Source organism: Fundulus heteroclitus, chromosome 18 (genome assembly GCF_011125445.2).
Source record: "Fundulus heteroclitus isolate FHET01 chromosome 18, MU-UCD_Fhet_4.1, whole genome shotgun sequence".
Classification (NCBI taxonomy): Eukaryota; Metazoa; Chordata; class Actinopteri; order Cyprinodontiformes; family Fundulidae; genus Fundulus; species Fundulus heteroclitus.
In genome coordinates this window covers 11002334-11018846 of record NC_046378.1, presented here as the reverse complement: position 1 = coordinate 11018846, position 16513 = coordinate 11002334, and the positions used below count along the sequence as shown (strand labels likewise).

Genomic DNA, 16513 nt, shown 5'->3' with positions numbered 1-16513 from the left:
AGTTGCTCAACTGAGGTACTTTTAGGGTGGTTTAGGTTATTATGCATAAATTACAGATTGCGGAAGAGTTATTGCACTTTTACACATTAACCCGTTGGAGTTTATTACTCTGTCAATGCTTGTTTTTAATTTTTAGTTAGCAGCTAGGCCTACAATGCGTTATATATCCTGCCTGTATTACCATTTAAAACAACCCTCCTTCCATAAACGTCTCCTCCTAGCGTCTCTCCAGGGCCGTGAATTGAGTGTTTATTTTACATCTCAGCCTGGTGCTCCAGTGCAAAGTGGCACCCATCCCTGCTGAGGGGAGCGGAGGGTGTTATTGCGGTGTCCCTACATGCTCTCTCCAGGGTCTATAACAGAGAAACAGAGCTCTGAACATTGTCAGAGACTCCTCACATCCTCTCCATGGACTGTTTGAACTGCTGCCGTGTGGACATGACACAACATAAAGAGCAGAGCCAAACCACACAACTTCCTGCCCCAAGCTTAGGATTGTGTACTCATTGTATGTACTTTTTAATATCTTATTTGTTTTGTGCTTTTATCCATTTATTGACTTTTCACGCCTTTCTAGATCCAGGACAAATGCAGGCTGGATTTTGTTGTTTGCTGCTGTAATTAAATGGTGATAAACTGGTATGAATTTAAATTCATCCAAATATATTCGGCCGTATCTAGAATTTCACTTGTAAACCTGTTCCTAATAGATGTATACCATTTACAAAGACCCCCCCCCCCCCCCCCACACACACACACACAATACACAATAAATAAATAAATAAATAAATAAATAAATAAATAAATAGATAAAAGCCAAAGTGAGAGCTCTTGAATCTTTGTTGACTATACAATACCTGTCATTTTCTTCAAATTTAGCCACAGAATATCTTCATGGTATGTAGGCTGGCGTTAAAAAAGATAGGATGTTGCCATTCTCCAATTATTTAAAAAAAATTAAAAGAAATGTTGACCATTCTATGTAATTTATCTTGTAAACAACTAAATGTTTCTGAATATATTATGGATGCTTGTAAACCTTTTTATGCTGATGACACTGTGCTTTACTGCCATTACAAATGCTGTTACAGCTGTGCTTAGGTGTCTGCAGTCCGCATCTGACTTTGGTCAAACTGGCTTGCTTCGTCTGAGACTAGCCCTAAATGCTGACAAGACAGATGTCCTGCTGTCTGCTAACAAAAATAAATCTCCACAAACTCTCCCTTCCATAAACACAATGACAAGTAGCTAAACCAATATTTTGTCAACACTTAAATATACATATCTTGGCATAGGGTCAATAAGCTTTCAATGAATTGACATATGGAACATGTTGTAATGAAGATCAAACTAGGGGTTTTCTTCAGAAATAGATGTTGTTTTTGTTTCAGTGCAAGAAAACATCTTGTTTTAATGACCTTCCTGCCTCAGTCAGATTAGGGTGATGTTGTTTATATGAGCATTTTCTTATTCTGTGCCCCATTAACTTGAACGCTGCAGGAGGATCTAAAGCGATCCAGACTGATTCATCTGGGACAATTTTTATTTATTTTAAGAAAGAATAGAGAAATATTCGATCGAAACGTTCTGTTTATGTCATGTTTTATTAGCCTATTTAATTTCAATCAAATATTTGAACTACTTGTAGCCCATTGTTGCTGCATTTGTAGCCTTTTATGTTTTATTAAAACAGGTCTTTCTTAGACGAGATCTTGGATCTCAATGTGATAATCTGAATAAAACTAAAGCTGAATTGAAAAAAAAAAACGTGGAGAAATGTACCCATGTAAATAAACATCTGAGTGAGCCTGAGCGGATTTGAGACGACGCGGAAGTGACGGGGGGTGAATCATCTTGCTCCATCTCCGGTCCCGCTGCTCTCCGCCGCGCTGTGTAATTCATTATTATTAGAACATGGCCTTTGAAGGAGTTACGGTGCCGCTGAAGGGGAATTAACTATGTCGCCTGCTATTGTTGCTGTTGTTTCTAGGAAGTCGCGGGGCTTTCAGGTGTGTGAGCAGGCCGGGAGACGGACCGCAAACGGCGCAGAAACAAGTGAGTGAGTGGGGTTTGTCGGGATAAAGAGGGACTAAACGCAACACCGGCGTTTTTTTTTATCGCTGGTAAACAAGTTCGTGTCTCCGAGCATTAAATTATCATAAGAAGTGTCTTTTTTTCAATGAAAACTCTGTCTAAAGAAGACCCTTGGTGGGTTTCACAGTGTTGTTTTTGAATAAAGAGCGTTGTTGAGGTAAATAACGGGTTTCCTCGCCTCACCACAGCCGCCCCCCCGGTGCTGTATCCCTGCGCCCGGCGGAGAAGATAGTCCAATGAAAGTGTCTGAGCTGGGACACAACACAGCAGCGACATGGCAAGCTGTCCAGACCCGTGGTGAGTTCACTAAAAAAAATGCACTCAAGTACTGGATGCTCCAAGCAACGACAAGCAGGTTGTCAATGTTTCATTTTATTTATTTTTTGGGTATGGTGTGGGATTCGTCGATCTGCAGTGTACTCATGTGCAGTGGGTGTAATGTAAGCCAAGGAGGATGTGAACCATCCTCTGCTGAAGCTACTGCCTGCCCCACCCACCCTCCTCCAGCCAATGCGCCACTGTGCACTTGGCTGCCGGGGCCCTGCAGCCTGCTGCTGGATAAGCAGGAATATTGACTTTCTTTTTTGCTGTTTCAAACTTCTAGGTTTGTCTTGTATAAATAAAACGCCTTTCCTTACGTAACATCACAGCTGTGGCATGAAGTAACAATGTGTTCAGGTATGAAAATAACTTCCCAATGGTGCCAAGGCATTTCCATCCCTTTTCTTTCTCCACGTTCTTGTCAACTTACACCCACAAACGTTGATGTGTTTTATTGTGATTGCATGCGATAGACCAGCTCAAAGCAGTGCTTAACTGTGACACGGAAAGAAAAACGACACGTTGTTTTCAGTTCTTCTGGTACCCCTGAAGAAAATTCACTGCTGGGTTGTAAAAATGTTTTCCACATTAAAAAGAGAGCCTCAACATCTTCATCTCCCCAGCTCTGCCTCCTGTCTCTTCCTCGGTGCCGCTGTCTCTAAACCAGACAGCATCGCTGGTCTCGCCACCGTCTTCTACACCTTTCCTTTCATTCTTATGGATACATTTTTATCACACAACACCTGAAACTTTCCTCTATCCGTTCCAACCTGCTTGGACCACTGAGCTATATAATACACTGGAGTGCTAATAGCCCGCTGTTAGAACGAGTCGCTTTGAAGCCACCAGCCGCCATATTGGTACTCCCTATTTTCCCCCAGTAACTAGGGAATATGTGCGCTACAGCATCGAATAACGAGGATTTTCTCATGTTCAGGGGGGGGGCTTAAAACTTTTAAAATGTCCAATGCCATATACATTTATGTTATATTCTAAAACTATCAAGTACTGAGAAAGTCATGTGCTGAAATATTTAGCATTTTATTTATTTAAATATATATATAACATTTATAAATATATAAATAATGTAACTGCCATCAAGAGCAGTTATGTTGTTTAAGTTAATTTCATAGTTTTAATTTGCAATAAATGTTAAAAAACAATGTTGATTTAATAAAATCAACATTGAAGGTAAAAATGCACATTTGGAATATATGTTAACTTTCCAGGGTGGAACCAATGTTCAGTGTGTTTTTTCTGGTCGGATCGATGGTTTAAATGCACGCTAGATTCAGTAGAGGGCAGCACGCTGGATTTTTCCCTGTCCATTACGTTTGCAAGGAAGATTTTTGGTTTTGCTGAAGTTTTCCTGAAGAAGATGGTGCTGTAAGATGCATTTTTATTAACCCCTTCAACTTAATAAGGCCAATGAGGTAAACAAAGTTTATTTTGTGTTTTATAAAGGAATATGTTTGTTTGTGATATGTTAAGTTAATTAGTCACATTTCTCTAAATGTTACAAGGGTGTCGACCTACTAATTCAGAAAAGTTTATATTGTTACAATTACTCTGTCAATTACTCTGTTTATTCTCCATGAGAATGCCTTATTGTATGTTGATTATTTTATGTTTTGTACAGTTCTCACGGCATAATTGATGACACCTGTGTCTGATTAAATGCAGTAAAACGCAAAGAACGCCTTGTGTCCATTATTCGAATTGGAGGGAGTTACAAATAATAATATACAAAAACATACATTTACATATATGTATATATATATATATATATATATATATATATATATATATATAATATATATATAATATGAATAACATGTCAAATATTTCAGCACCTAATTTCCTAGTAGTTGATAGTGTTAGTACATCCACTGACTGTAGAATTACCTGTGAAACATTTTCACACAACCAGAAAACTGCTTGTTGTTGCAACCAAATCCTATGGGATTCTGTGAGAGTAGGGAGTAGCAAGATGGCGGCCAGTGACTTCAGTTTTTCGGCAAAATCAGCACTCATGTGTATTATATAGCTCAGTGGCTTGGACACGTTTCCTCACCTCTTTTCCACACTTGCTGTTGCTCTGACCCTAAGTACCTAAAATCCTCCACCTTCTTTATCTGTGCTCACCTCACACCTCCACTTGGCTCCGTTTCATTCACACACGTGTGTTCTGCCTTGCTAGTTGCTACAGCTAACCTTCACTCCTCTCCTTTCCAGGGCAAACCTCCATCTCTTTAGATTGTCCTCCACTTGTTTCTTGCTCTCACCGGAGATCACAATGTCATCTTCAAACATCATAGTCCAGGAGATTCCTGTCTAATGTCTTCAGTCAGCCTGTCCAACAAAAAACAAGAAGGGGCTCAGAGCCGATCCTTGATGCCGGCCCACTTCCACCTTGAACTCCTCTGTCACACCCGCAGCACACCTCACCACTGTCTTATTACCGTCATACATGTCTTACACCACTCAAACATACTTCTCTGCTACTCCAGACCTCCTCATAGACTACCACTACTCCTTTTTCAGCACCGTTTGTTCTCTCTAGATCTATAAAAACAGTTACAGCGTCTAATGCCTTGGAGTATGTGTCTAGCAGCTGAACTTTTTGCACATTGTGCTTTGGGAAATGGCTTAAGCTCAGTTAGATTGGACGGAGATCCTCTGTGAACTGCAGTTTTCAAGACTTACCACAGATTCTGCATTGGGTTTTATGTTTGGACTTTGACTAGGCCAGTCTAACACATACATATGCTTTGATCTAAACTAGTACAGCTGCAGCAGAATGTATCAAAGTGCAGTCATCATCACAACACCAATGTTAGTAAAACTGCAATCAAAAATGGCTCCCTAGACCCAGTATTTCATTGGATATCCCATTTCAAATGCACGTGCATGGACACTCTGCATAGGAGTCATGTATTTGGCCTTGAGGCCCACTCCGGATGTATATTTATACTGGCTGAGGTGCTGACGCTTACAGAAAGTGGTAGGGATATTGCGATGGTACAAAAGAAAGAAAGAAGTCAAGGAAATGTGACTTAAACAATCAAATTCTCCATCACTGTATCCTGCATGGTACTTCCTTTACATCTTCCCCTTATATTTTGGGCTGCTGCTATTATTCCACTGACATTTGGTTTCCCCTATGATGTTTTCCTCTGCCATGTTTTCTCTCTTTGTTTTCACGTACAGCACTTTGAATCGTCTTGTTACTGAAATGTGCTTTATAAATAAACTTGCCTTGCCTTATATTGTGCAGCCCTAATCTAAACCATTCCATTTTCCCTCTGGCTTGGTGCTTTAGGGTCGTTGTCCTGCTAGAAAGTGAAGCTTGGACTCCTCTGTGTTTTGTTCTGTCCATTTTAAGGCATACATGCTGACCAGACTTCCTATCCCAGCTTCTCCCACAGCATAATCATGCCGCCACCACGTTTCAATGTGTGGACGGTGTGTTCAGGGTGATTCCAGTTTCGCTCCCCTCGTTGTGTTTTGCATATAGGCCAGAAAATAAATAACAAAATAAAATAAAATAGTTTGATCAGAATGCCTGCATCCATTTCTTTTTCCCTTACATAGATTGTGGGAAACCTTAAAAGTGACTTCTTATAGCTTTATTTCAATAGTTAGTTGCTTCTCGCCGTTCTTCCTTAAAAGCAATTATTGTGGAGCGAACGACTAATAGTTGTCCTTTCTACAGATTCTTCCACCTGAGCTGTGATTCTTTACAGCACCTCCTGGCTGCTTCTCTGATTAATGCGCTCCTTGCCCAGCGTTTCATTTTAGGTGGACAACCACGTCTTGCTAGGTCTGCAGCTGTGCCAGACTTCCTCCATTCGGTGTTGATGGTGTGAACATCTTTTGTGTGGTGTTCAAAGCTTTGGATTGGGGGAGGGGAGGGGAGTACTTTTGTACTGTACACCATTTATAAGCACTTGAAAAGCCAGTAACAGTAGCTTCAGTCGGCTTTCATGCTCATGTTGCTTCCAACCTTTTAGGTTTAATCAATATTGATTGTAACCAAGACTCTCACATCCTCCACTGCAGGGATCAAATGTGGCAACTCATTTTCCTCTGCTTTGGGCATCTGGTTCATTTTCTACAAATGTGGACTAGATCTGGGTCACAATTATTTCAGATTGGTCAATACCTTTGAATAACACCCTGCGCTTTTCTCTGAATGATGTACATCTGTTGCTTCCAGGGCACCATGGGTGACAGTTCGTCATGAGTGCATCGGGCCCAGGTCTTACCGGGTGTCCCCCTCCACATCCGTCCAAGATGTCAAACAGATGCTGTACGAGGAGACGGACCTGCCGGTCAAAGAGCAGCGGCTGCTTCACAATGGGAGGATGGTGAGGGACTTTCTTTCTGCTTCTGAACCTTTTTTTTTTAACTAAAGCAGCATTCGGGACACAGGTTTTTCACTTTAACCGTCCTTTTTTATTAAATATTTTCATTGTTGACCCATGATCCTACCATTATTATACTAATAATATTAACAAAACCACCAGAAGAACTGTTGGTTTTATTTTCTAAGACGCCTAGTTAAAATCATCAGACAAGGATCCTAATTCAATGATCCCACGCTGTAACTAAAGCACAGATGCTGTGATGGTTGCATACGCTTCACATAGCGTCTTGAGATTTCCCCGAGGAATCATTTGTGGTTTCTACCAACCATTAGTCAAGTTCTTTTAATGGTATTGATCCCATGACTGACTGGAGCGTGGCAAAGGTCCGCATGCATCTTTATCTATTGATCTGTTGCCAGCTATTGACTGAGATAGGAACAGAAATGCATATGCTGTGCACCATTAAATCTGCCCAGTTCCACGTTCCTGATACGCAAAAAGGACCAAAGCTTTAAACCCAGCCTACCAGCTACAACTGGACTCACAATCTGGCCGTTTTAGTTCATAATTAACATCTCTGTACCCAATTGCTTCCTGTTTGTGCTTCTCACCATAACCGTTCCATTACATAATTTTTATAGTAGTAAATAATTGGGATATGGAAAGGATGCCTGCTTTTAAAGTTTTTCGAAAGAAAAACTTGAGAAAATATTCCATGTATTTGTATTTAGCTTTTCTGAGACAGTCCTCTGTAGAACCGTCCGGCTTTAAACCTCTCCACAACGTTCTCCCAGACCTGTCTGCTGTGCTCCTCGGCCTACATGATGCTTTTTGTTCTCTAATGTTCTCAAACAAACCTCTGAGGCCTTCACGGAGCTGGGTACTGGGAAAAAAATTACTCGCAGGTTGAGTCTATTTACTAATTTGGTAAATTCTTAAAACAATTTGTTTATAATAAAGGTGACTGACTAGCTATGCCAGTGTTAACGTTTTATATAAGTAGCACTTTACCACAAACGAGTTGACAAAAACGTGCAGAAGACGTAGATATAATAATATGCACGCCATCCTTTTCAGATTTTTAATTGTGGGAAAACAGTTCAAACAGTATTTATTTTTATCCTTCCACTTCACAACTGTGCACCGCTTTTTATCTTTCACTTTATGTCCAGATAAAATAAATTTATGGTTTGTGGAAATGTTCAATAAATCTTTATCCAAGGGACAATATTTAGGGCTTATAGCAGGATCTAAGTTTTTTTTTCATTACATTTGCAAAGACTACCTGTTTTATTATGATTATTATAAACAAGGGGGGCATTGATGAGGAAAAAACATTGTAGCTTAGCCTCTCACTGGCATTTGGATGTCTATTATAACCATTATCCATCAGCCCCCAAACAATGCACTTTACACTGGCCCCATTTTAAGTATTTATCTGTGTTGGTCCCGAATTATACAGTAATTATTATTGCGCGCAGTAACCACGGTCAGGGTGCTAAGCGAGGATTTTTCCTGTGTGCAGCTGAGTGTGCCTCGCAGCACGTTACAGCTACAGAGTGCTGAGCGCAGCGGCTCGCCGTGTCACCTTGAACAGAAGCGCTGGGCCGCTGCATGGTGCCCTGATACTGACTCTCTGCCACACATTGATCCTGAAACACGCACCAGGAAAAGATTGTTTATCACCCAGTTTGCAATAATCACTAGGAATGATTTGTCCGTAGCTGTGCTTAGGAGACAAATACCAAAAGGGGTGTTGCTGCTTAAAGTCAAATAAACAGAAGGCTTTTTACCTGTCATTTCTTTAATCAACCTAATAGTCCTAATTTTCCTATTTCTTTTTTGTATAAATAAGTCAGTTTGATCTAAATTGAACATTACTACATTAAGTTGCCATTGCTTTCTACAATTTAGACTGATCAGACTGTGCACTCTAATAAAATGAAAATTGTTCTGTTTTTAACTTTTTCCCAGCTGGATGACAAAGTGCAAATTGGCAGCTTGGTCCCTGCAGGAAGCCCAGAAGTACCTATGACCCTAGAGGGAAGAGGCCTTAAGGGAGGAGGTAGGATTAAAATACTTTCATCGCTGCAGTAAACCTCCCATTATATCAGCGCGGCCTACAAACTCTGGTCTGTTACAGGGAGATTCGGACAGACTACACCTCCCCTAGTGGAGTTTCTGAAGGACATTCTCAGAAGATACCCGGAAGGGGGGCAGATTCTGAAGGTAAGCGTGTTTTTACTTAAATTGTTTGTTGAGTAACTGCTGAACATAATCATAAGCACCATAAGCACCCTTTAAACTTATTGGCCTCTCTGGGGGGGGGGGAGGCGTAAGAAAAGACAAAAAGAAGCACTTTGTTATTGCAGTACCGTAATCTCAGACTGGGAAAAATGGCTTTGGAAAAACATTAAGTTTGAGTCTATTTACCATTTGTTTGGGGATCTGGATTTAGCTTGGATTATTACCAGGTTGGCAGACCAATTAATAGCCTGTTTTTTAATTTCAAACAGGAAATCAGACCCACAGCATCCCAAACCCTCCACCACACTTAACAGTGGCCATGTGATTTATTTTTTTACATCACCATTCAACCACAGTGTATGTTCAGTCATGAGTCCCCTACAGAGAAACAGACAACATAACCAACAGCTGGCATGCCTCAGTCGTTTTAAACCTATAATCTTTGCTCTGACTCTCTACGCAGGGTAGGTTCAGGTAAGTAGCTACTTTCTAGCAGCCGTTTCCTGACGTGCAAATTAACACATACCTGTCTTGATGGAAAGGTATGTTGAAAGGTTCAGTTATGAAACAATATTGCAAGATTTTAACCTTCCACAGAGCACTGTTAAATACATTCTCGGAGACTGGGAAGAGTATTGCACAACTACAGCACTGCCACCGTCTGGCTGTCCTATGAAACGGATCAACTCTGGGGGAGCTGCAGAGATTCACAGCCCGGGTGAGGGCCTCTGTTGACAGCAGGGGCGGACACAACGCCGTTCATGTGGCTCACTCCGGTTTCCGCCTGTCTGAAACAACCACAGATTGAAGTTGCGAAGGGGAAAAGACAGACAACCCTGCCCCCAACCCCTCCTGTCGTTTTCTGAGGAGGCTGATGCTCCCTGTCACAGCAGCGATGTTGCCAGCAACTTTTCATACCTCTGCTCCACCAGTTTTTATTTAGTAAATTTTTCTTCTGTTATTTTCTATGTTATTTTCTGTTATTTTCTATGTTATTTCTGTTATCTTGTAATGTGATACTTCAAAACGCGCATTAAAAAAACGTTGATGCAAACGCAACTATTGCCGACTTCACGTGAAGCACCATTCGTTCTGCAGAAATCAGAATACCCAACTCCATTTGCACTTTGTTGAAATGTATCAAATGCAGTGCAGAGATACACGTCAAGTTGTGCACCGGACCTCTTATAGACCATGTAAAATGGAGCGAAGAAGTTCAATAAAGAAGGGGAGCAGAGGGGGAGAGGCTGAAGAAGGAACAAGCACTGACCACTGATGCAGAAAAGTGCACTATATTGAATTTTTTTTTTCATAAAGGAACGGGCAAGATATAAACACTAGAGGCTAACAGTGAAACGGCCTATCCAGCACAATAGTTTGATAAGGAGGTTAGTCTCACTGTGAGGAACCAAGGGTTTAAAAACGGACTCAATTAAACAAAGGCTTTATTGAAAATGTTCAAATATGGTTAATAAAGAGCCAATGGAAAAGAAATGTAATGCTAAAATGTCCTCAATTCAGATTTAGTGTACCTTGCGTAAACTCTAATTATAAATTCTTTAATTATTGAAATCATTGTTATGTATTTAACTTTATTTAACCAGGAAAAATCCCATTGAGATTAAGAAAATATAGCCTAGGCATCAAATAGTCAATTAGTAATTTTGAATAGATGGAAAATTATGTTGGTTTAAATTATTATTATATTTTTTTTACAGCAAAGCAGTGTCAATTCCGTGAGTAGCAGCAGTGCTGCAATAGCTCCTGCTGGCATGAAAGCGGTGAACAGCAGCAAAAAGGAGCACAAAACACACTTACAAGCTGTAAGGTTATGCTGGTGGCCTGAGATGTTATGAAATTCCCGGCCTGAAATATTGTCCCAGTCCGTCTCTGGTTGACAGGACAACCCGAGACGGTCACGTACTGCACAGATCTAGCCTTTATGCTGGAGTGGCAGGAAAAAGAAACGTATGCTCACCAAACAGCTCTGACAGCTGTTGTTGAGACTTCTATGATTCGGGGACTAGTGATGAGGAAGATGCTCCATCTTGGTCAAAAAGAAAAACAGGACTTTTGTTTTAACTTTTATATAATATATAAAATCTAATAGCATTAGCAAAATGAAGGCATGATGTCCTAAACGTAGCCATCCACTCCAATTTTTTTAACTGCAAGTTTTTTTTGGGATAAAAGCAATGCTGAAAAAGTTTGTTTGTTCTCCTTAATGCTCCTTTGTTCAATAACACTCAGTGTTTCTCTGCTTCATTGTGAAGGAGCTGATTCAAAATGCAGAGGATGCCGGAGCCACAGAAGTGAAGTTCTTATACGACGAGACCGAGTATGGTGTGGAGTCACTGTGGTCACCTGACATGGCTCAGCATCAAGGTTAGCAGCTATTAGTCAAGTGATCAGGGCTGCTGAGTGATCAGTGAAATCACTCTTTAACAGGAACTCGTACCGCTGAGCTTCCATTTTATCAGCACTCTTTCCTGCTTTAGTATTTTTTTTTTTACTGCTTTTGTAGCTAATCCACTCACAGTTAAAGAAATGAGCTGCAAACTTGTTCCATACACCAAACATTTATTGTTTGCCTATTTCTAAATCTGCTAAGTTTGTTTGCGCTGTGACCGGCAGGGACAGCGCTGTATGTCTACAACGACGCTGTGTTCACTGTGGAGGACTGGAACGGGATCCAGGAGATCGCAAGGAGCAGGAAGAGAGACGACCCGCTGAAAGTCGGACGATTCGGCATCGGCTTCAATTCTGTCTATCACATTACAGGTGAGAGTTTGCCTGAAAATGAAGGAATATGTGTCATATTTCCAAATGTTAGTTTCTTTTTTTCTACACACAAGATTAGTCTTGAAAAAAAAAACAGAAGTTCCATTTTTTCTCCTGTGAATTAAGGTATTTTTCTTACATTTCTTTGTAGGATGTTTATGTAAGAGTCAGTACTGAAACAATGCAGTTTGGCTTATAAAACACAACAGGGACATACAGCACAAATTTCCACAGATAAAACAGACAGTATTTATTAAGGCATTATTTGGATGCTCACACACTGCAAAAACGGAACTAAATATTAGTAAATTTTTCTTGAAATTAGTGTATTTGTACTTTATTTGAGCAGGTAAATAAGATAACCTGCCAATGAAATAAGATTTTTGCACTTAAAATAGGAAGAACTCATCTCCATCAACTTATTTCAAGTGAGTTATATCCAATTATCTTATTTTAGGGGTAAAAATACTTATTCCGTTGGCAGATTATCTTATTTACCTGCTCAAATCAAGGACAAATGCACTAATTTTGAGAACATTTTACTTATTTTTAGTTCTGTTTTTGCAGTGCACAAGAAAAGTACATTAATTACAGTTCTTTGCAAAAGTCTTAACACCCCTTGAACCTTTTCAAACTGCTGCAACTTTGCAACTACATACTTCAATAAAAAGGTAGCTCTAACTGTGAAGTTGAAGGAAAAAGGATGTTTTTTGTAATTCTTTACTAATAAAAATGGAAAAGTGCAGCATACATGTGTGTTCAGGCTTTTTGCTCCGATAAAATCCAGTGCGACTTATTGACAACTTTAATGAGCAAAAAACATGATAACCAAAGAAGACAGCAGCGTGGTCAGGGATGAGGTTGTGAAGAAGTTTAAAGCTGGGTTGCATAATAAAACCTAAGATTTGAGCATCTCAGGAAGAACTGTTCAGTCCTTCATCTGATAATGGAAAGATTATAAAACTGTGACCCTGACAAGACATGAACATCTACTTGAACTGACAGGTTGGGCAGAAATATCATCATTTAGAGAAGCAGCCAAGGTGGGTGAGAAACTCCTCAAAGGGGCCTAGTCACGTAATGTGACTTTACAAATTTCGACGCCTAAAGGTTTTCCAAATCGATTATTTGTTTTATTCAGATCTCTGAGTTCAATACATCACATTTCTGTGTTTTATACTTTGTTTTGTGCTCTATGTGTAAGTAAGCAAAGGGATTTTGTGTATATTCACAATAACAAGACCAATGACTAAACAAGGAAAACCAATGGAGCCCACAGACATATACATGACATTATAGGGACATTATAATGAATAAATACAATTATACGTATATGTTCTTTCTTAACGGTGAAAAGTGATGCATTATATGTATTGTTGCCAGAGCTACAATGGAATAGTTTAGATCGAGGTATGTTCATGTGTTAGAATGGCCCAGTCAAGTCCAGCTCTAACTTCACTTGAGAATCTGTCATAATAGTTGAATTTGGCTCTTCACCGATGCTCTCTATCCAATCTGAGCTTGAGCAATTAGGCAAAGATGTCCGCCTCTAGAACTGCAACGCTGGTTTAGACGTAGCCAAAAAAAAAAAAACCTCCCGCTATAATAGGGCTTGGGCGTCATGACGTATTACTTTGTGTGGCCGCCATATTGAATGCCCCGCCGCCGCTACTCAGACTACTGCCTATGACTACCGCATACTGTACTCCCTCTCTCACCCGTGTTTTAATTTGATTAATTTTACCTTAACTTCATTTCAACCACGGTAAACCGTTGCTGTGTTGTGGGCTGTAACAGCGCAACACATGATTGCCATGGGAAAAACATAGAAAATGGGTTAACGTTCCACCGCTTTCCTACCTGGAGGCGCAACCACGGAGAACAAGTGTCAGAGATAACAAAGAGTCGTCGGCTCGCTTGGATCGCGGCTTTAAGACGACCGATCATAACTTTCCACAGTATCCCGATGTCAATGAGAGTGTGTTCCCTGCATTTTCATTCTGATAAGTTAAAGATGCACGGTTTTATTTTATAGCCTACATTGTTTCTTTCCTTCAGCCGCACACCACATACATGCACATAAATACTAAAACGGCAGCGGTAAAAGGCTCAAATACGTGAGAAACCAGGAGGGTTTAGGGAGGGTTGACAGTTAACGTTACTAACTAAACGTTTGAAACACATAGCAGCTAGTTAAAAGTACATTACATGCGTGAGTGGTTGTTAGCACTAACGGTTAGCAGGTGCCAGAGCCCATCTGAGCACAGCTTACCTTTGTACGAGTTACTGTGTTCCCACTGTTTGCTGGCTTTATAATCTGCCGCTCCTGAACCCATCCATTCGTGAACTGCACATGAGACTCCAAGGACTTGTAGCTTTGGAACTTTTATGAAGTATAGGCGCTCACACAACAAACTAGGTAGCCGAAGACGTCCGATATGCAAAACAGTAGCAACAAGTGGTCGTCGGCGCTCTATAATAATGCTGATTTTGTCAACATACCGGTCCCTGATTTCTCTATTTAATGTGTCCCGGTAAATTTCAGATCCTTTTCGGGATTTTAACATACTTTTTCTATCTATTCTTTCTCAACTCTACTTCTACGTCTCTTCGTTCAACAACGTTATGTCAGAGGTATTTTAACGTTGCGTTGCCATCAACATGGCCGCCACGTCCCACAATGCAACGCGGATCCCAAGCCCTATTGCTGCAGAAGGTGTTTCAGTCAGGTTTTTGAATACAAATGCATGCCACACTTTTCAGATTTCTGAAGATAATTAAAACCGTGTAACTTTTCCCTTCTGCTTCACAACCATGCAAAACTTTGTGTTTGTCTCTCACATGAGCAGATTGTCAGATTGGTAAAGCAAATGATGTCCGCAGTTAAATCCTTTTTTTTAAACATATTTCAATTGCATTAAGTTCCAAAATCTCACTGATAAAGAATTTTCATGGTTATCTAAGTGTGTTGATGTGTTTCAGATGTTCCCAGTATATTCAGTGGGGAGCAGATTGCCATGCTGGACCCCCATCAGACCCTCTTCGGGGTGAACGAGTCGGGGCAGTGTTGGAACCTGAAGACGGACATTAAGGAGATCACAGAGCTGAGCGATCAGTTCGCACCTTACACGGGGATCTTTGGCATTTCTGAGAAAACCGTCTGGGACGGCAGCTTTCCAGGGACCCTGTTCCGCTTCCCGCTGCGCGTGAGACCTTCCCAGCTCAGTGGCAACATTTACAACAAGGAAAAGGTTTTGGAGCTGTTTGAATCGTTCAAAGCGGACGCAGACACGGTGCTCCTCTTCCTGAAGAGTGTCCAGAAGATCTCGCTGCACGTGCGAGAGTGCGACGGTACGGAGCGAGTGTTGTTTGAGGTCACGGCCGCGGAGAACCCCGACGATAAACTGGAAAAGCCAAATGCCCTGAAGACGCTGTGTCAGGCAGTGGACAGCTACAGCAACGGGGTTCCCAGCTCCGTCGTCACGTGTGTCACGTACCAACTTCACATGGAGACTCAGGATGAAACATCCAAAGAGACTCAGAGGACCACATGGCTGGTTTGCAACGGCGTTGGGGGCAGAGGGATGTGCGCGGAGCTGGACTCTCTGGCCGACGACTTGAAGTTCATGCCAACAATTGGCATCGCCTTGCCGCTAACTGTCATAGACCAGGAGGACAGAGGCGCCACGCCCGGTTTCTCAGGACGGGCCTTCTGCTTTCTCCCTCTTCCACCAGGCGAGGAGAGTGAAACAGGGCTTCCGGTGCATGTCAGCGGCTTCTTTGGCCTCACCGACAACCGCAGGAGCATCAAGTGGCGAGAAGTGGACCAGTGGAGGGACCCAGCCGCCCTGTGGAATGAGCTGCTTATAATATCTGTCATCCCCAAGGCTTATTTCACTCTCATAGTGGAGGCTATAAGGAGGGTGCAGGCGAAAAAGGACCAAGACTTTCCTTTGTCCCCAACAGGGACTTACGGGGCATGGCCAGACCCTAAGCAGGTGAAGACGCGTTGGACGCCCATTCTCCAGCCGCTCTTTCACGAACTGCTGCAGCAGCAAGTCATCTATTCCCTCAGTGAGAGCTGGGTCGGAGTGGACCAGGCTGTCTTCTCAGAGCTGGACACAGACGACGGTATTTCAGAGACGATCATCGGCTACCTCCAAAGCTCAGGAATACAGGTAGCAAAGGTGCCGGCTGCAGTGGACTTTGTCTTGGCTTCCTACGTGGCCGAGTCCGCTGAGGTGAAGAAGGTTACTCCGTCTTTACTGCGGCAGACGATCAGGAAGTGCAAACACAAAGGTCCCTCGCAGGAGAAGCTGCTGCTGCTGGAGTTTGCGCTCAGCGACGCCAATTACAGCGACCTTATAGGCCTCGAGCTCCTGCCACTTCAGGATGAGACCTTTGCATCATTTTCATCTTCTGTCAGCGAAAAGGATGCCATTTACATCGCATCTGAAGCGTTCCCCAGGTAAAACTTTAGAATAATACTTTAAATTATTTATTTTTTTTTATATTTTTAAAGGGTCAGTGTCACTGAGGGGCAAAAATTAGGAAAATATCAGTTTACTATCCACAGATTAACCCGTGTTTTTCATTTCATTGGGCTTTTCTTTATTTCTATGATTTTTTTTTTTTACAAGATTCACAAACCATGACATGTTTAACAGATGGTTATAGACTCACACTTATTGCACCTTACT

General features: G+C 41.5%; 1 protein-coding gene across 1 annotated transcript in view; it reads left to right on the top strand.

The window, feature by feature from the left end:
* The first annotated feature begins 1885 nt into the window (after positions 1–1885).
* sacs (sacsin molecular chaperone) overlaps positions 1886–16513 on the top strand; it is a 31946-nt gene continuing 17318 nt past the window's right edge. Inside the window, exons 1-8 of the mRNA XM_036149554.1 lie at positions 1886–2055; positions 2283–2391; positions 6635–6785; positions 8760–8850; positions 8929–9014; positions 11306–11417; positions 11667–11813; positions 14796–16281. Of these exons, the coding sequence (XP_036005447.1) occupies positions 2369–2391; positions 6635–6785; positions 8760–8850; positions 8929–9014; positions 11306–11417; positions 11667–11813; positions 14796–16281 (2096 nt within the window). The 5' untranslated portion in view covers positions 1886–2055; positions 2283–2368. The remainder of the gene's footprint in view (positions 2056–2282; positions 2392–6634; positions 6786–8759; positions 8851–8928; positions 9015–11305; positions 11418–11666; positions 11814–14795; positions 16282–16513) is intronic.